Consider the following 20,348-nt stretch of genomic DNA (forward strand, 5'->3'; position numbering starts at 1 on the left):
TGCTTCCTAATAACATCAAAAATTCACTCCACATTATAAAAATTATGCTGAGCAATGAAATGGTCATGGATGAAATAATATTAAGCAAGTCAACATTAACCGTCGCGAGGTGTACATCCAATTCAATCAAATATAGAAATCATAAGAAAAGTTATAATAAATTGTTTTTTAAATCCACCACCGAAAGCGCTCTTGATCACCCGTTCTTCACAAATACCTTAAGACTGACAATGTACATTTTATCCGATTAAGTCCATTTTGTCGAGCGGAGTGGACATTATCAAAAAATTAAAATGTACACTAAATGCCTCTCAAAAGTAAAAAGGTTTCCCACTTCTGCTATAGAATAAGGATGGGTTATTCTATTCTTTTGCCTGAATCTATTCCCAGCAATTCACTGCTTCTCCTGAGTGATTGCTTTAAATGTTCCCTTTTTTTTTTTTTTTATTAAAAAATAAATTTATAATGAAAAAAGCATTTAAATTCACTAATTAATCGCATTTAAAAATGTGAAAATGATTCATTTTCGAGAGCCAAACGCATGCAAATGGAATAGCGTCCGCAACGTAGACCCGGGGGCTAACAAACGGCCGTGATCCTTGTTGTGTTCTGTAAAAGAGTTAACAGCCACTCCCAATTCTTCGACTCCCTTGAATAGAATCAACCTACTTCAGGTGGTGTGAGAAATCAGTAAGTGAATAGTGATTCTCCTTGGTTAATCACCTGTGGGTACGATTCTTTAAGAAAAATAATCTATTCGCCTCCCCATACCGGGCATAGTGTTTGATTGGATATCTTTGAGTGATGTGTTTTTACTTTCACTTACCTATGAATGGAAAGTATTGCGATAGAGAAATATTTCGAATTCGAGTTTTCGACGGAAATACAGGTTTTGAGGTCCTCGGTAGTTTAGAGACATATGTCAAAATACCTTTGTGCTTGGAATCTTCTATTAGTACAATAACAACTATTTTGTGTTCCAAACAGATTTTTTTCTCTTTTCCATTAAGTTAATATTTGTTTAACGTCAATAAGGCTAACTTGGTGATCTATTGTTAAATTTTAACGGAGGCCAGTAGTGATGTATAAGAGAAGATCGGTGTTATCGGCATTGGATTCGATGTATCATTAGGGGTATTCATGATCTTTGGTTTAACATGTTAAAGCGTGTTAAATGGAAAAACTCATGTTAAATCGAAAAAAATTGCCTTCTTTTGGCGTTGTAAAACGAAATAACATGTAACATGGCTGAGAGTCTGTTACTTGGTCTGTTAAATGGAGAATGACGTCACACAATAGACTAGCTGAGATCGCCGCCATTTTTGTTGTGACAGCTCAGTTCTTTCGTATGTTTGTGGTATTCATACCCCTGTTATTAAACCAGAATGGATAAGTTTAATAATACATTTGAGAAAAAAAAACAGAAGAGGTAACAAGGAACAAATTAGATGGACGGTTAATGAAGTGACGAAGCTGTTGGAAATTTTATTACAGATTTATTTATTTACAGATTTTATCCCAGAATAAAGTTATTTTTTCATTTCATTTCATAAGCTAAACTTTCACACAAATTCCACTTTTCACTCACTCTAGGCATGTTTTAATTAATGACTTTAATCAAAACTGAAGTAAACAATAACATGAGGATCTGGAAGGAAGGTTATAAACATAAAGGCTTATACGACAAGTTGCTGAAAAAATCCGCTAGGGGCTTTTATGCATTTTAAGGTGGATCCACATGTTGGCCGCTCGCCACGGATCGGAGGCTCGTTCAAATGCTCGGCAAACAAAGAGCGGGCCATCCACATGTCAGTGTTATTCAGAGAGGCAAACATGGCGGACGTAATAGTGGTTTCAGCCATTGCACTTGGATTGTATTATTTTTATTACAAAAAAAGAAAATGAAAGGAAATTAAATATAAATAAATAAGATTAAATATAAAACTTATTATAAAAAGTACCAACAAACACCTTTAACCTCCTAACAGCTCTTAGTTGTAACTAGACAAAGAACAATGGTGTAGATGCTACACGAGCGCTCTCACGAACCCCTTTGATCTGTGTCCAAAAACCGACTTTCGACGGCTCGGCAACGAGCCTAGGCCAACCAAGCCGAGCCACCCATCCACATGCTCGCGTATGTCTGAGTTCGCCATGGCTCGGCCAACATGTAGAGGCCCCTTAACGTTTAACATGACTTCAAATAGGGCTGCTCACAATCCTATAGTTATAACATTTAACATGGTAAAACATTTAACATAACATCATGAATACCCCTATTATTTATTTATTTTAAGAATAGCAAAGCGAGTACACAGCTGTACCACTGAAATGTATCAAATAGGTTTCTCCAGCAATTACAGATTTGTATCATCTGACAATAATGTGAGTGCTATAGCTTACACCTTCATAGGTCACACCACTGCTACTAATTTTGGTTTAGGTTTTTTTTTATCAGACTAGTAAAATTAACATCCCAGGTACTTAATAGCGTGCATTAGCTAGGATTCTTGATTGTTGCAAGGGTTTTAGAAAAATTTATTTTATGGTTCAATTAACTAAATTGAAATTAATTAACAATGGTTTATTATTTAAATTGGTAATTTATTATTACTTTCATATTTATTACACCTAACAGATAATAAATTCCAGTCTTTCCACTCACTCGACTGTCCTAACAGCTTCCTAAAACGGTAAAAATAATTATGTTTATAGCAAAAAAGTTAATTACAAATAATATAATAAAATATTAACAATCAACTAAACGCAAGATTTAATTATCTCTCCAACTATGACTTAGAAGTATGGCATTTTGATTGTTCCCACTCCAGCCCTACCTAACATACCTTTGGAGCCCAATAAAGCCAGCTGTTAAGGTAACACTGTGTAACCTCCCTACTTGTATCTGTTTATTGTTTCATTTGTTGTCATGTTTCTGTGTTCATGTGTACATTTTGAATGAATAAAAGCCTTTCTAAAGGTTCTAAGTTATGGTTTATTTATACCTATTATATTCATAATAATTTTATTCATTTAAAATATAGTACCAGTAAAGTTCCTATGGATAAGTATCTCATACCAACTAGATTCGAGACTGAGCCCAGTTCTCCTTCAGCAGGTATAGAATGGATATATTGGCAAAAGACATTTAATAACTTCTTAGATTTGGCAACAGAAAATCTTACCACTGAGGAAAAATTTAAGGTATTTACTAACTACTTGTATCATAATATTTACGATTTAGTGAGTGATTTTGAGATATTCTGGGAAGGCATAGATCCATTAAATACTATTTATATAAAAAAGAAATCATTAATAGACACTTGTTCACAACAAGAAGAAATAAATGGGAGAAAGTATAGATCAGTTGGTATAAAATTTAAATCTCCTTGCCAAGGAATGAGAATTGAAAGCAGCTGCAGCTTTTCAGCATAAGGATGAATATATTCATGTTGCTTTTATTAATGGATTGACTTCGGATTCTATACGTCAGTGACTCTTGGAGAATGAAACTTTGAGTTTGAAGGAGGCTGTAAATCTTGCTCAAATCCGGAAATGGCCCACTAAAAATCCAAACAATACTAGGAAAAGTACTCTGTCAGCTGCATGCCTTCCAATGTCTCATGAGAATACAATTTAGAGATAACTTTCTGCTATCCCAAGGAAGAGGGGTTATTGCTTTTTTTTTTGTGGTTACGACCATCACCCTCCTTCGCTGCGCCCTGCTTAAGACGCAGAATGTAGGAACTGCAAAATAAAGCAGTATTTTGCTTTGGTGTGTAGGATGAAGAATTCAGTGATTAGTACAAGAGGACCAGTAACAGCTGGCATAGTTATAGCAACCGTCTATGGTGTACCCTTGAAAAATCTAGCAAAAGCTGTCGTAATAGCTAAAGTAGATCATCAACCTGTGCAGTTTTTAATTGATGCTGGAAGCTTGAACAGCTTAATTAATTTGGATATTTTTAAATGTTATGATTAGCGAGTCTATCATGAAAGTGAAAGTGTATCAATGGCGACAACATCCCTTTTTTCACAAGTAAATGGATATGTACTTGTTACTCTTGAGCTTGTAGGTCACAGTTATTTTGAATTTAAACTGTCTGTACTAAAGGAGCTCTGTTGTGATATATTACTTGGTCATGATTTTTTTAAATAAACATTCTGACGTGCAACAAAAGTTTGGTGGAAATAGAGAACCACCTACAATTTGTTCGCCCTCAGTAGCCAGAGTAGAGTCTGCACGATTATTCTTCACTCTTGCTCCAAATTGCAAACCTGCAGCTACGAAGTCAAGAGTTTATCTGTCAGTTTATGAGTCTGATAAAAAAATTCATCAAACAGGAAATAGTAGAACTACTCTCTGATTACATTATTGAGGAAAGCAACTCTCCGTGTGGGGTTTTGGTTAAACAAAATGAAAATCCTAAGAGGCTGGTTATTGATTATTCTCCAACCATCAATGAATTCACATTATTAGACACCAACCCTCTACCCAACATGGATAAGTATTAGTACAATAGATCTGAAAAGTGCCTATCATCAGGTTCCCATTGCAGATGATCAGAAAGTCTACACTGCATTTAAAGCTCAAGGATGATTGTATCAATACAAAAGAATCCCATATGGTGTTACCAATGGTGTAGTATGTTTTAAATGTGTGATTGACAAAATTAGTTTTGATGAAGGTCTAACAGGAGTTTTATCCTATTTGGAGGACATCTTTGTTTGTAGTAATGATATAGCTGAACACGAAAGTAATCTTCAATGTTTCGTGTTAGCAGTAAAAAAATAGTCAACAAATAAATTTTGATGCATCCAATGTTTTTTTTTGTTTTTTTCCCGCCAAGACTCCCCATTGGAGTCCTATACTGCCTAACCGTGGTTGGGGGTCAAAGTTCTTCATTTTGTGGGACCGCCACTCAATGAAAAAATTCAATGTCCCAGGCTGGATTCGAACCAGCACCGCCAAATAGACATCAAATAGGTAAAGACTGTGTCTTAACCACTGAGCTATGGGCGACCCGATGCATCCAATGTTGCTATTACAGCTAAACTAAGTCAGGAAGGCAGACCAGTTCCCTTCTTTTCCCGTACTTTGTCAAAATCTGAGAGATCTCAATTTGCCATAGAGAAAGGCTGCAGTCATAGTGGAATCACTAAAGAAGTACATTTCCAGCTTGTTATGGATCAGATGGTTCTTTCTTTTATTTTTAATTAGAAGCATAACAGTAAAATAAAGACCAATTAAATTTTGAGATGGCGTTTAGAATTATCCCCATTCCATTTTGATATTGTTTATCACCAAGGAAAAGAAAACCATAAGCCAGACACCCTCTCAAGAATTTGCTGTGTAACCAGAATGTTCCACTGGATTAAAATTAAAAACTTACCATACTCACTTGGGGGTGTCCAGAATGATACATCTGCCTGTCCTACATGTGCTAAAGTCAAGCAAAGGTTCCCTTATTAAAGCAATAGCACCATTCGAACATTTAAGGGTTGACTATAAGGGACCCCCCTACCCTCTAAAACTAGGAATCACTATAGATATTTCATCTAAAACAGTGATACAATGTCTTTCTTAACTATTCTCCATATTCAGTATGCCGGTGTTCATACAGTCAGATAGAGGACAGGATACAGTCATTCCTATTAGAAGAACTAGTAACCATTTTACATTCAAACAGCATGGCTCCTTACAATCCTTGAGGTAATGGAAATGAAACGTTATAATGGTATAATCTGGAAAACTATAGTGTTGGCAGTAAAATCTCTTGGTCTCAAATCAGATGATTGGGAAAGTGCTTTCTCAGGCACTCCATTCTTTGCATTCCTTACTATGCACTGCTAATAACTGGATACCTGATGAAAGATTCTTTAACTGCTCGCATCTGGACTGCAAATGGAAATTCCATCCCATCGTGGTTAATACCAAATGCAACTTTCCTAGTTGGAAGTAAACTTTCATTAGACAGAAGGATGACTCAGAGTCAACTGTTTTATTCTGGCAATTGGATCCACGAGGTGACATTCATCAGCCCACTACCAATTTATCTTCTACTGATGAGGGAACGCAACTTCTGCAGCTGTCTGATGGCAACGAGAGCTGTAATCAGGAGGTGTATAGTGATGAAAGGTCTGGTGCTGTATCTGAAGAAAGATTAACTACTCTGCCTAGTGTGGAAGTTCTGGATGGACCCATGTCTCAGGACAGTCAGAGGCTTCACAGTACTGAAATAATATCTTCACCTGATGAGTCCTTGCCCCATCACAAGCAAAGGCCTCTGAGGACCATGAGAGAGACTTCCTTCCTACCTGAAAGACTATGTTACATTAATTAATTAAAGAGACACTTCTGCACAACAATAAATGCCAGTATAGTTGGTAAGAAACTAAATGTGTAGCCAAAAACCAGATAGATAGATAAAATTGACAGATGCGAAAGAGCTGCATGCAGCAAACTGGAAAGCAGTCGCCTAAGATAGGGAAGGGTGGAGAACGCTTGTTCAGGCGACCAAAGATTCAGTAAGGTCTGTAGAGCCAACCGGAAAAAAAATACAAACAATGGAGGAGACAGAAAACAAGACAATATAGATTTGATTTCAATGAAATATTTATGCGATGTAGTAAAACTAGTAGTGGTTGTTTCTTTGTGCATATCAGCATGTAATCACCCAAGGCATTATAAAGGAAGAATAGAATTACTTAATCCTATAAAAGGAGTTGAAAATATTCATTTGAGATTCAATAAATTAACAGAAACAGAACACTTTCATTCTGACAAATACAATCCTCTTGCCAAAAGCAGTGATCCACCTGAACTAGGGTGAGAAGGGTAGAGTTGGGCTGGATGCGCATTGTAGGGAATTCTGGGTTCTATATGCTGAACATGTGCGCAGCTCAGTTATCAGTAAAAAAAGATTTAGAAAACTCATTTATAATAAACACTACATAAAAGATTTTTTCTGTTTATTGATAGCTGATATTATTCAGTTTAGAAGTTCAACACTTTAAGCAGTGATCCAAATGTATATAATCAGCCTCTGGGAATGTCACAGCTACACACGTCATGTTTAACCTATCTACTTGTATCTGTTTATTGTTTCATTTATCTGTGTTTATGTGTACATTTTAAATGAATAAAAACCTTTCCCAAGGTTCTAAGTTATGGTTTGATTTGTAACCTATTCAATTCAAAACACCTGCCTTTTCAACTTCACTTGTCTTAGCAGCTTACTTCCTCCACTACACTCCTTGTTTCAAAGATAAGGTTAATATTTAAAAAAGAGATATACATTGATCTGACATACAGATCTTTAATAATACTAATTGGAGAAGATGGTCGGGGGGTGCGGTCAGCAAAGAAACAACAGTTGTAGGCAGAGATTTCTGCTAAACCCTGATGCAGTTTAGCAGAAATCTCTGCCTACAACTGTTGTTCCTTTGCTGACCACACACCCCGACCATCTTCTCCAATCAGTAATCTACGGTCAACTATCTACACCTCTTTAATAATACTAGTATGATTTAGATGATTTTAGTTTTATATTGTAGAGAATTTCATTGATTGAAATGAGTGGTTATATTATCTTCCAGAAGATATATAAGTTGAGAGTAATCAGATTTTTTTTTTAAGTATTAAAGCACTTATGGTAAAATTTTTATGAAACCTAACATAATTACTGTTCTAAACCATTACGGGGACCTCTCTTAATAATTTAAACAGACATTGTTTTTAGTTACCTAGAGCAATAACTCAGGGAGTGAATGTAACAGAGACCTACTACAGGCTTTAATTGCAGATATGGTGTAGAGAATAAAATTAATTATAAAAATTCAATTAATTGAAGTTTTATTTAAAATATTTTTGCTTGAATCTAGTTTGAAAAAGGGTTTATGAATATTTCATGGATACACATGATCAGAGTAGCTTGTTTATGACAGGTAGATTGTAGTTATAAAAACTTGCTTAAAACATAGTTCTGCTTGGTGTAAAGGTTTTGTGCCTCAGCTGACAGGTATTGGATATGGTACCTATGGGAATAGGTTCTCTGGTAAGTGATCAATAATAATGTTTGGACCAAATAATGGGAATAAAATATTAGTAGTAAAGTATGGACATAACTTCATCTAGATTTAATGACTGACTAAGCTATTAAAATAGGATCAAATTAAGTACAGTAACCAAATGTTTTTGAAAAATAAACTTATTCATTGACCAAGTCATTAGAAGTAAAAATGGCGAAAAGGAATAAAATTGCCTGAAATTCTAATTTAACTTCATAGTTAAGTAAACATGTCAATTTAACCAAACCAATTCATAAAAATAAAGTTTACAATTATTTAAGACTAATATTTATTACTCTTGTGAATACATATAATATATTGACAATAACATCTGAAATTCATTTAGTTCAAATAAATAAGTATGATATTGGTGCTTTCTTGTTCCTAACTCCTGGATTTATCCACATACATAGAGAATGAAATATTAATACAAAATTTTATTTATAATAACAATTTATATTAATATTTTATTATTTATAAGTGACCAAAAATTTAAACACAGCAGTTGACTTGTGTAACTAATGTTAATGCATTAATTAGTCATATAAAACCACCAAGAGGCAACATTTTTTCAACTTTACACATTAGGTGGTTATTAACTCATGTATGATCTCCAATAATGACTATAGGCCTGTTTCTACCCAAACAAGGTCTGTCAAACCTAACCTTCAATTTTCTGTCAAGTCAAGCAATGGATTAACCTAATGTAAGCATAAGGACCAGATAAATCTTATTCACTATAAAATTCTATAAATCGCCAACACATAATACTTCTTGGTGGTCAAATGAAGAAATATCAATCTTGAATAAATTGAAAGATTTTTTTCCAATCAAGGACCATTGTCCAATTTTTTAGTGGTCAAACAAATTAATTAAATTAAGAGAAATGTTCAAATAAATCTGGTATAATTGTAGTTAATTCCAAAACTATGGTAACATCCATGACTTTATGCTAAAAGAGTTATCATAAAAATTCAAGAAAAGACCAATTAGTACCATTTTAACAGATTTATTTTGATTCTTAAAAAACAAAATAATTTTTGAAAAAGATAATATTGTATTAAAATAATATTCAATATTATTTGAAATGCCAAAAAAGTACTTTTTAGGTAAATCTATAAACAATTGTTTAAATAAATACAGTATCTACTTACATTATCAATGTTATTCTGTATAATAATATGCCAAATCGGAAATTTAGGTTTTCAACTTTCTGTAACCACATTCAGTACAAACATCACCAATTAATGCTGATAAAAGTTATTATATACCTCCAATAGCTCAATTTATATCGGATATTGTATTAAATATGGATACTAAAAAATAACTAATGTTATATGAAGATATATAGAGAATAATGAATTTATAGAAGTCTTCAACACTATATCTAAAATAAAAAATGTTTGAGTAGTTTACATTCACTATATGGAATCATAAACCAAAAAATAACAAATCTTTTAAATATAAGGAGGGGTATTTCAGCTTAAGAACATGTAGGCACTGACTGAAAAAGTATCTTATGTCCTAATTGACAGTACATTAAGGGGAAAAAAACAAGATTATTATTAAAAAGGTTTATGACAAAGACAAGATTAAACAAAGAAATATAATTTGGCATGCACGTAGTTGAAAAGATCAAATAGAATAATACCCTCAATTAAGTTTTAATTCATGTAAAGAATAATGAAATTTATTATCAATAAAACGAAGTTCAGAGAGCACTTCTAGTAAATAAACATGATGCGTGATTGCCTCAGTCATTTTCATACATCGATGTTGAATATTAATTAATCATATGAGAAATTCATCAGATTGTGTAATTTTCTTTTGAAAAATAGTTTTTAAAAATGTTTTTACAATAAAAAATACTATATTAAGGTATATTATATCTTTGAAAATGTTAAAATAATACATAACAGGTAGTTTGCTATTCTTTCAGATCAGCTGTTCAAGGTGTATTTGATGCACTGGTCTGTTGGCAAAACTGATTTTAGGATGGAAATTTATTTTACCTATGGCTTGAGTTAGCTTAAGGTTAGGAAGTTTTATTGTAACGATTACTAAATTGGATATATTTAGTATTTAAAATTACTCGACTGGTTGTTATTAAATAGATTATAATGTCTACACCTGCCAGAAGACGGTTAATGAGGGATTTCAAAAGGTAAGTTCTCAACAGTAATGACATTTATAATTTTCTTCCTGCCAATCGGAGTGATAAGGTCAATATGTTGTTATTAAGAATAAAGAATCGTTTGACACAAGCGTTTTTGTATTTTATTAAACTGAGAAAAGTTAACATTTTATTTTTATAGTTACAGTAATTTTTAAAATCAATTCCTTATGAAATTTCATTTACATATTTTGTTTTAATGTGGCTTCTATTGACCTGCTAAATCAATTAGAGGCAACTCTATAATTTTATCATTTTACCTCATCTCTTCTAAAGTGGCCTTATTTATTTTTAAACAGCATTTAACCTTACAATAATGCCTTTTTTATTCCTATAAGGAAGTAATTAGAAAGTCATTCTTGACAGCCAAACCTCTAGATGTTTAACTGTTCATGTTGAAGGTTGCTAGCTGATCATACAAATTCTTTATATTTTATTATCATTATGTTTTGATATATTGTATTATCTCATGTATTTGTTGCTTAATTAGGTTACAAGAAGATCCTCCTACTGGAGTCAGTGGTGCCCCAACTGACAATAATATTATGATTTGGAATGCAGTTATTTTTGGGTAAACATAGTATTCTTATTTCATTGATTTATTTTATTCAATCAATGTTTTTATTTATTACTTGACAGGTTATTTTATTTTATACTCTTACTTCTTCATTCTAGACCGCATGACACTCCCTTTGAAGATGGAACTTTTAAATTAACTATTGAATTTACTGAAGAATATCCTAATAAACCTCCAACTGTAAGATTTGTTTCTAAAATGTTTCACCCAAATGTTTATGCTGATGGTGGAATATGTTTAGATATTTTACAAAATAGATGGAGTCCTACATATGACGTTTCAGCGATATTAACATCTATACAGGTATGTTTTATTTTTAATTTTGCTGTTCTACAAACTATTAATTGTGAATATCAAATAATTAAAATATTTTCCTTATTAATTTAGCTTGAGTAAAGTTAGATTAAATCTAAGACTAAATCAACGGTAGCTGATCCACTTTTATTAACTTTTTACATAGGGTTTGATTAAGTTAATTACAAAATCATCATTAAAAGTATTTTGATCCCACATATAAGGTTTTTGTTTTTTAAGAGAATAAATCGATTAAATTGTCTTTGGTTGTTATTTTGCCCATAAGTGGAGTGTGGTTAGTGTACCTATCTTCATATCTTGTTGATATTCTCTTTGCTTCTGAATATCTTTTTAAAGGGATTTGGGTTGTGATAAGGATCCCATTTATGATCAGAGTATAATATAGTTGCTTCTTGAATATAGGCAAGTCAAAGCAGATCTGTGTTGAAAACTGTATCATATCTCTCTATATTAGTTACAATATTAAGACCACAAATTTCCCACTCTTTCAATAGATTTTGAACCTGTGATATAGAGTCAATATTTTCTAATTAGAAATTAATTAATTAGTATTTATTAAAAGTGTTAAATTTAAGAATAATATAATTTGAAATGCATGATTAGTATAATCAATTTTAGACATACAAATTTGAATGATGTATTTTGATTTTATTTTTTCTAGTCCCTTCTCAGCGATCCTAATCCTAATTCCCCAGCGAATTCAATGGCAGCTCAACTGTATAAAGAGAACAGGAGGGAATACGAAAAGAGAGTTAAGGCTTGTGTAGAACAAAGTTTTGTAGATTAGCCGAATATCTGTTTGTATACTTCGAAGAAAACATTTGATGTCAGCATTATATATACCTTACTTACGAACTTAAGCGTCAAATTATTTTTCCGAATCGGAGAGGCATGTTAAGTGATTTTTAAAGCGGCACAAGCAGGACTATGTTAACTTTTTAATTTTTAGGATATTTTTCTGTCTCATATTTATTACTATTATTATAATTATTTGATTTCTTGTAAATTACATTTAGAGAAATGAAAAAAAAGAAAGAAAAAAATCAGTTGCTTTAATACTAAATATAAGAGCTTATTTTTTATTTATTTATTTTTTTTCATTTGTTGTTTTCCTAAAACCTTTCACCATTAGCTATTTAAATTATTCTATTATTTTCTCATGTTTTACTTTTGTTTGTAAAATAAATTTTGAATTGGTGCATTTGAGTACAAACTATTAAACTTGAGTATCAGTATCTTTTGTTGTCTTAATTACAAATGTAACATATATTACAGTTATTATTATTCAGTATGTTTTTTTTTTATTAACCTTTTCCATATCTAATGTTGATCAATATACATTTTTTTTTTCAATTTTGACTAATGAATATTTTATTATATTCAAGCATTCAAGAATATTGAAGCATTAAATTTTATTTGGAACAATGAATTGTTTAGTATTAAACTGCAATGATATGAGAGCTTCAAATTTTATTGCTTTTTTTTTATATAACTCCTTATTACCATTCAGGTGTAGACTCTTGTATGTTAATGTTTCATTTTCTTTATAAAATTTATGTGTTTATACATTGATTCATCCAATAATTTTAACAATATATATAGTTTTATTTCCCCCATTTTGAACAGCTAAGAAATATTTTGAAGAAATATTCTCAGTATTCTGTAAAATAACAATTTTTAAAACATTTTCAGATTTTCACTTTTCTATTGAAATGGTTTTTAATATTAATTAGTTTAACTATGTAAAACACAAATAGGAATGTACGAGTGTCTAAATAATATGAACATGTCAGTTTTTCATCCAAAATCATTTTCCAGCTGGCTAAGTTCAAAATATATTCTCCTGAAAGTTGTTCTACTCACCCTTTTTACAGCAAAAATTATATATAATTAATCAAGTATTAGAGGATAATGCTGCTGTTTCTATTCTTTATCTTGACAATATTTTTTACTACAAATTATTTTAATTTTTACTTTATTAACAATTTTAGTAAAATTGCAATTAAATGTTATTGTTGATTAACTTTTACATATTAGAAAAATATCCCCAACACTGTTACATAATCAAATATACTTGAAGAAGTTTGTCGGGGGGTGCGGTCAGCAAAGAACAACATAAATAAACAAAACCATATTTATTTATTTTATGCCGACGTTTCGACCTGAGTTTCAGGTCTTCATCAGGGGTTGTGGCGTGTAAAGGGGAAGGGAAGATGCTAACATAATCAAATATAATTTACTTTTTTAAAGCAGTTCAATATCTTAATGTAGTAACTAATTATAAGCGTTCTTGATTACTTCTATTATGGGGTTTACATTAATGTTATGTAATTAATTGTAAATTTTGGTATGTAAATATTTATGCATGTTCTCAGTAATACATAAGAAATTAGAATGACTTAAAACTTTTAAATTTTAACTTGTTCAGGGGACTCTTTAAGTTACCAACAGGAGGGAAGTAGAGGTATAGTTTTTTAGTTACAGGAACAAGAATAAATATATTAAAGAAATAAAGACATGCTCTTGCTGCAGTCTCATTCTTCAATTCCAGAGCATTTTGGAATGTTTCTAAATAAAAACAGTCAACAAGAAACAGTAATATCTATTTTGAACAGTATATTCTTTTTCTTTTCTTCTAGTGATCTTATATTTTTACAAATTGCTTTAGATAATGAGATAAATGTTCTAAATTGTTGAAAAAAAAAATGCCTTAATAATATACTTACATTTTTCATGTATTAAATTTAATTTAATGTTGAACAATTGACTAATTAGGGTAATTTGTGGACTGATATAAATGACCTGAGCCGAATAGCCTGCATAAAGTTGTTTTTAAAATGATGTGGTTCTAAAATTATATTAAGATAGCCCTTGAGGATGGCCGAAACGTGGGACTTATAAAGGAGTAAAAAATATTTTGAGACTAAAATAATAAAATTTTATTTATTTAAACAATACCAATTCAAAAAGATATTCTATTTAAATTTTAATTAATTCTTAACCACTCTACCACAAGTCTGTTGAAGTGTATCAATACTGCCTGGCCGTAGCCTTACCCTAATGAAAATAATCTATATTTTTTATATAGTCACTAAGTATTTGGTCACTTACATAACAGGTAGTAATATTTTACAGGATACATAATATGTTTTTGTTCATTGTTCCAAATTTGTTTTATCTATCTTACTGTTAGTATGTCCAAATTTTAAATTACTAAAAATGTATAATTAATATGAGTTTAATTTTTTCTCTCAAAATAAATTTCACTTACACAATTATCTCATAAGTTTGATTTTAGTTTAAATACTTTATTTGTCTCTTTTACCAAATTTGATGTTATATCTTTTTAGAAAAGACCTAAGTATTTTATAGATAATTTTTTTATTATTGAATCTTAGAGTCTATAAATACTTGTTACATTCTAAAAATATTTTCTAAAAGTATATAAAAAAATGTTTCTTAGCTTTTGTCACTAGATTTATCAGTGAACTAGAAATATCTTTTCACCATATTTTAAGCCTATTCGATTTATATTCAGGTGATAACATTTTGAACACTTTTAATTCTATTTATATAAAGAATACTTTCAGTTGTTGGTCTTGAAGCACTATTGTATGTTAAACCAATCAGTCTCGATTATAATTAGCCTTTCGATCCATGTGGATTAGAAATTACGAAAGACAGGCAGTGAAATATTATTTATTGCGACACAAATTTTTAAAAAATTTCTGTGATGAATATTTTATTTTCCTGAAGTAGCTAGTTTTAGGAATTTATTTATAAAAGCTTTATTATTTATTTGACAGCAAAATACTCCAGTTACTTTATATTATTTATTTTATTATAGTATTATGTCCGTACTAACTGTGAAGAAGTTGATAACTCGTTACCTAATTCACTATACTTATTAACTTCTTCATAGTTGGTACAGTTATTTCCTTAGCATAGATGCAGTATTGTATTGTCAGTTCTTTACTAAATTATATTAAGTCGGTAGCATTAAACATTTTGGAACTATGAATAAATAAATTATTTCAGCAATGTTATAAATAATTACAAAAATGTAATTTATCTATGCAAAGGTAAAAATTCATGAAGTCTGGAGAGATGGTAGGATTTAAAACTTTTTATGTAATTCACTTTATATATTTTTTTACTTATTGTTTAATCCCTCCTAGTTTTAAAAGCATATTCAATAATTCTTTATATGATCATTACAACAATCTTATGTATGAGAATGATGTTTACATTTATGATTATGGTTAATTCTAATTTATGGATCATAGAATGTTTCTGATTTTAGATATTTTTTTTAAAAATAATTTTAAAGATGATCTGACATTTTCCCCCTCCTCTGTTGTATTAATTTTGTTTTATTTAAGTATTATCATAACTAAAGTAATTTTAGAAATGTACAGATTTGAAATATTTAACAATTTGTTCTGTTAACTATGTAACTGTGTATTAGACACAGTAATGCCTTCTAAGACTTACATATCTTTAGGAAAATAAAATAATATAAATACCTTAGAAGACTGAATTCAAAATTTTAATAACTGAAAGGAATTTAACCCACCTGGAATGTTTAATATAATTAGTTTTTTACATACAACTTCATTTTTCAAATATTCTTGCCTACCTGATTTGAGAATGTTATAACACTTTAAGCATATTGTTGTAATAACAAGGATGAGATAAGTCCAGAATGGAATCAATAAATACTTCCTGTATAAAAAAGTAAGTATTTATAACTTTAAATAAAGGAAGCCAGTATGAACTTTAAAATAATAAAATTTATAAATGAAGAATATACCAATCAGTTTCTTTAGTTAAGACCAAAACAACATAAAAATACCATCAATTATTTTGTTACTTTTTATTAAACTGAAAACTACTCAAAATTTTTATGAAATAGTTAGCCATAACAAGAATTCATTTTCAGGACAAAAAAAAATAATTTGGGCAATAAAGGGGTTTGCTTGAAGTAGATTTTGTATTGCCTCCCAAAAGATTATTCTATTCAAGGCTCACTCCTCTTGTAGACCTTTCCTATCAAAGATTCCTTCATTCGTTTATCCTTTGTATTCTTGGTCTATTTCTTACACCTCTTTTCCACAAATAATCTACCCATGGACTTGCTTGAACTGGATTAGAAAACTCATATTTAATATTTTTCATTCAAATAATACATTTACAAATACAACAAACTATTGTATTTTTATACAATGGTAATATTAAAATATGTACAAGAAATTAATATGTAATGATTGTTTTTTGAATTGTGGTTTATGTGTATGCCACTAGGTAGCAGTATCGGGCTGTAGTGATGTTTATAAAGCCTGAGCTCTCTGGTAGGCAACACTAAAAGCCTTAGTTTTCTCGATCTCTGATAGATAGCGTTGTTTTTCTCTTTTTTTCCCCCCACCCTCATATTTTGTTTATTTATACTATTACAATAAATACCTATATGTATACACATAATATTTACAAATTATTTTCCTATTTTTACCTGTGGGTACTATTAGGATGGGGTAAGGATTGGTAGGGGCTATTGTTAGGCACCTTGTGCCTTTAATTTATTATTTTTATTTACTGAGTGGGAGGGACCACTTCGCTGGCTTCTTCACTAGATAGTGTTATAACAATACATCTCATATAGATAGTAATTTTTGTTTTGGAATTACAATTGATTCTGATAGGTTAGGTAAATCTACAAGGAGTTTGCACCAGCCCACCCTTTCTCCCTGTTACCCACAGGCAAATGCATCTTAGATGTATATGAAATATATGTGACAGATTTTTTCTTTTTATACTGAAACAATTTTTTATTGTTATATGAATTTTCTGACCATGGCAGATTTCCTGGATTTTGTTTACTGGAGTCCCAGACTTTTCCCAGTCATTAGTCATCCTGGTATCGTAAACAAATCTTTCAGGGTAAAACTAAAAGAATCATGGAAATATGGGGTAAATCGCATCCTGTTATGTATAAGGGGGCCCCAGATGAGTAAAAACCCATGACTTCCCCAGGAAATATGGGCTAGGTAGTGACTCTGTACCTCTGGAGGAGTCTTACTTTCGGATGAAATACTTATGTAACAGACTTTTTGAATTAGAAGATTATAAGGCATGACAACATAAGGGTGCACCACACACCAGGGATACCAGCCTGTCCCTTTGATTGGAAGGACCCTTGCTGCATTGTTGGAGGTCAAGGTAATATTAAATCACCCACATTATTGGGGAACCTGGGCTACAAGAGCAGTGAAATATTAAATATCATTGGAAGAATTATTCATACATGAATGTAATAAATGCTTAGATAAAAAATATATACATCTTTCATTAATAATAAATTCATACAATAGTGATAAAAATGATTTGTCACTTTAATTATCAATCTTCTTAATTTGTGTTATTTTTTTCTCTAAATTGTAAGTTGTAGTTGTTTTAAGCCTTCTTTCTTTACCTTTATGATGATGGTTTAATGGAAGCAATTTGCAACAAACTTATAAAGAAAATGAATGCCTGTCCCCTGTAAGTAGCAATAAAAGTATGAAATTACAAGTACTCCGCCTGTGTGCTAAAATGTAGGAAAACACAAAAAAATTATATAAGACTAATCAGAGAATGTAATCAGGGTGTTAGATCCACTTTTGAATATTACTGTACTGGTTTCCAATAAGTGCCCATTTTAATATACCTGGGCAAACTAGAGGTGACAGGACTCGACTGGATGGGCTCATATGCTTAGTATTAGAGCATCCTAAATGTAAATCTCAGGATAACGTAAACTACCAATGAATCAGAAAATATTAGTATAAAATGGATTTCCTAGGTGAGCAAAGGATTGGACACATTTTAGTGATAACATTTATTAGATTGAAAAATATTGAACATTATTTTGTTTTAGTTATTCTAATATTAAAAAGAAAGTTAAAAAATTAGACATTAAGAATTTAACATATATCCTGAAAAACTGTTTTTTATGATTTTTGTTTTCACTTTCAAAATACAGTAGAAACTTGATAATGTTTATGACAATCCAATTGTTCATATTATGGTGTGCACAGCATATTAGGAATTCATAAATATTTAATATATGGAAACTAAATAGTTGGTTATATAAATATATAACCAAATTATTTATTTTCATTTGAAAAAGTATTCTTTTTTTTTATTAGTAGTGCTCAATTGAAAGTCCCTCTAATGCAGTGGTTCCTAAATTTATTTTGTCCCAGCATCCTTCTTGAGCTGAATAAATTTTGTGGTACCCTTGTTGAGTTAAAAAAACATAAAAATGTTGGCACAATTATCCTTAGGGCAGTTAAATATGTAGGAAAACAAGAAACAGTTTATAAAGTAAATGCTAGAATACACTGTATATTCGCTTATTTTAATTTGTTTTTTCTTTTATATTTTGTAAAATTTAGAGTGAGTGGTATTAGGCTTGCGGCACCACAGCACCCAATTAAGGAACCACTGCTCTGTTGGACTTAAAGGAAAAGAAGGAACTGACTTAAAAAGAAGGAAAAATTAGTATCTGACTGACCTTTTAAACATACTTGATGAGACAAACATACATAAATATATATTCACAGTAATTGTTTATTTACACATGTAAGAGAAAGTGCACATGCTATTTTTTCATAAAAGGAAGATGGTCCGGATGCAGACAAAATAACTCAAATTGTTTATTTACTATTTGAGTTATTTCACTGCATCCTCACAATCTTCCTTTTATTAATTATACATGGTCAATGAAAAATGTTGCAATACTACTTTATCAGAAGTAGATTTTATGCTAAAATCAATATTTATACTAAAAAAAAGGTCAATACTCAACATGCACAAGGATATTAACTAATGTAAGTTTTGAAACCATTTCAGAGTCCTACTTAGTTGTTTCTATTGAAAGAACTGTTTCCAGCTCCCCCCTTGCTAAATATTGACACAACCACACAATATTACACCTGTCATGGGCGTTGATGACCATTGTTTAAGGGTTTTACACCCTAAAGCCCTAACGAACAACATTACATCTGCTGAAACAGAACTTCTAGGACTGGTTCTGTCAAATAGAGACTCCTCGACATTCAGTCAAGAAGACAATATTACACATGAAGCTCCTTCTTGAAGCCACTTGACAGCCCTCTATGCACTTATACCTCAACAATGAACATAACACAGATAGATATTCTTGCTAGAGCGATTTAGCACTGTTTATCTGCCAGGTGCCAATCAACTTAACTGTCAATTATCTCAACTTATACTGATTTAATTTTTTTTCCAAGAACTGGGATCGGTTTGAAAAGATCTCAAGTTAAAAAATTAAATCAGAATCTGGAAAATTTCAAGCATCTAAATTGAAATATAAATATATCAAAACGTTTGTGATTCGAGAATAATTTATTTTTTATTTTTATTAATATCAGTTTTCAGGATCTTTTATTCAGTACTTAATTGTCATACCATTTTAAAAACAGTTTGCTTTTAAATACAAATTACTTTAGTATCATACAACATAACAATTATCAACATGGTTTCTTTAAACCAGTAATTGTTCATTTTATATCAATGATTTATTTTAAACAACTGGAAAAATTAGTGTATCATTTCTGCTTCTTATTTTTCTCTCAGTTTAGTGCCTTTCAATGCAGGTGTCCTTCATCACCATCTTTATAGCACTGGTTACTTCTTATACAATGTCCATCCATGCTTTTCGAGGTTGACCCACTTTTCTCTTTTATGTGAGTAACACTTCAAGAAGTTTTCTTGTCTTGTCTTGAAAATTTCTCTTTCCTTATTCCACATAAAATTAGCAAGTCATTAGAGCTGTTTCTAAGAGTGGTATTACCCTTATATCTTCTCTAACCCATTCATTAACAATGTGATTTCTCCTGGTTCGTCAAGATACAATTATTTTTATGCTACTATCATTTATACACTCATTGGATCATAATGAGATCGAAGGGTAGAAGATGTAACCACAAACAGTACCATGGATATAAATCAACTTTTCCATATAATTAAGTAAATCATTTTTATTAATTTCTAGACCGAAATAAATATTAGATAGTGAAAGAATCCTGGATTATAGGGATGTTTTTTATAAATTTAAAATTTATACTACCATGTCAACAAGTAAGAAATCATACAGTAGAAGTAAATTACAATATATAGGTTTGGCAGTTCATAAAAAAACTGCTAATA

At 30.8% G+C, this 20,348-nt stretch overlaps 1 protein-coding gene across 1 annotated transcript; it reads left to right on the forward strand.

Annotated features, from left to right (window-relative positions):
- Nucleotides 1–3,011: 3,011 nt before the first annotated feature.
- Nucleotides 3,012–12,221, forward strand: Ubc6 (ubiquitin conjugating enzyme 6). Its single transcript, XM_014437624.3, has 5 exons — nt 3,012–3,204; nt 10,010–10,234; nt 10,734–10,814; nt 10,919–11,123; nt 11,797–12,221. The coding sequence occupies exons 2-5, from the start codon at nt 10,191–10,193 to the stop codon at nt 11,920–11,922; spliced, it is 456 nt and encodes a 151-aa protein (XP_014293110.1). The 5' UTR covers nt 3,012–3,204; nt 10,010–10,190; the 3' UTR covers nt 11,923–12,221.
- The last annotated feature ends 8,127 nt before the right edge of the window (nt 12,222–20,348 follow it).

This window comes from Halyomorpha halys, unplaced genomic scaffold (genome assembly GCF_000696795.3).
Source record: "Halyomorpha halys isolate HHAL.00 unplaced genomic scaffold, Hhal_1.1 Scaffold2901.1, whole genome shotgun sequence".
Classification (NCBI taxonomy): domain Eukaryota; kingdom Metazoa; phylum Arthropoda; class Insecta; order Hemiptera; family Pentatomidae; genus Halyomorpha; species Halyomorpha halys.

Excerpts from the sequence above, each read along its gene's own strand:
- Ubc6 (XM_014437624.3), top strand. The coding sequence starts at position 10,191 with ATGTCTACACCTGCCAGAAGACGGTTAATGAGGGATTTCAAAAG. Across the intron at positions 10,235-10,733 it reads TTAATGAGGGATTTCAAAAG|GTTACAAGAAGATCCTCCTA; the intron begins GTAAGTTCTCAA and ends TTGCTTAATTAG. Across the intron at positions 11,124-11,796 it reads CGATATTAACATCTATACAG|TCCCTTCTCAGCGATCCTAA; the intron begins GTATGTTTTATT and ends TATTTTTTCTAG.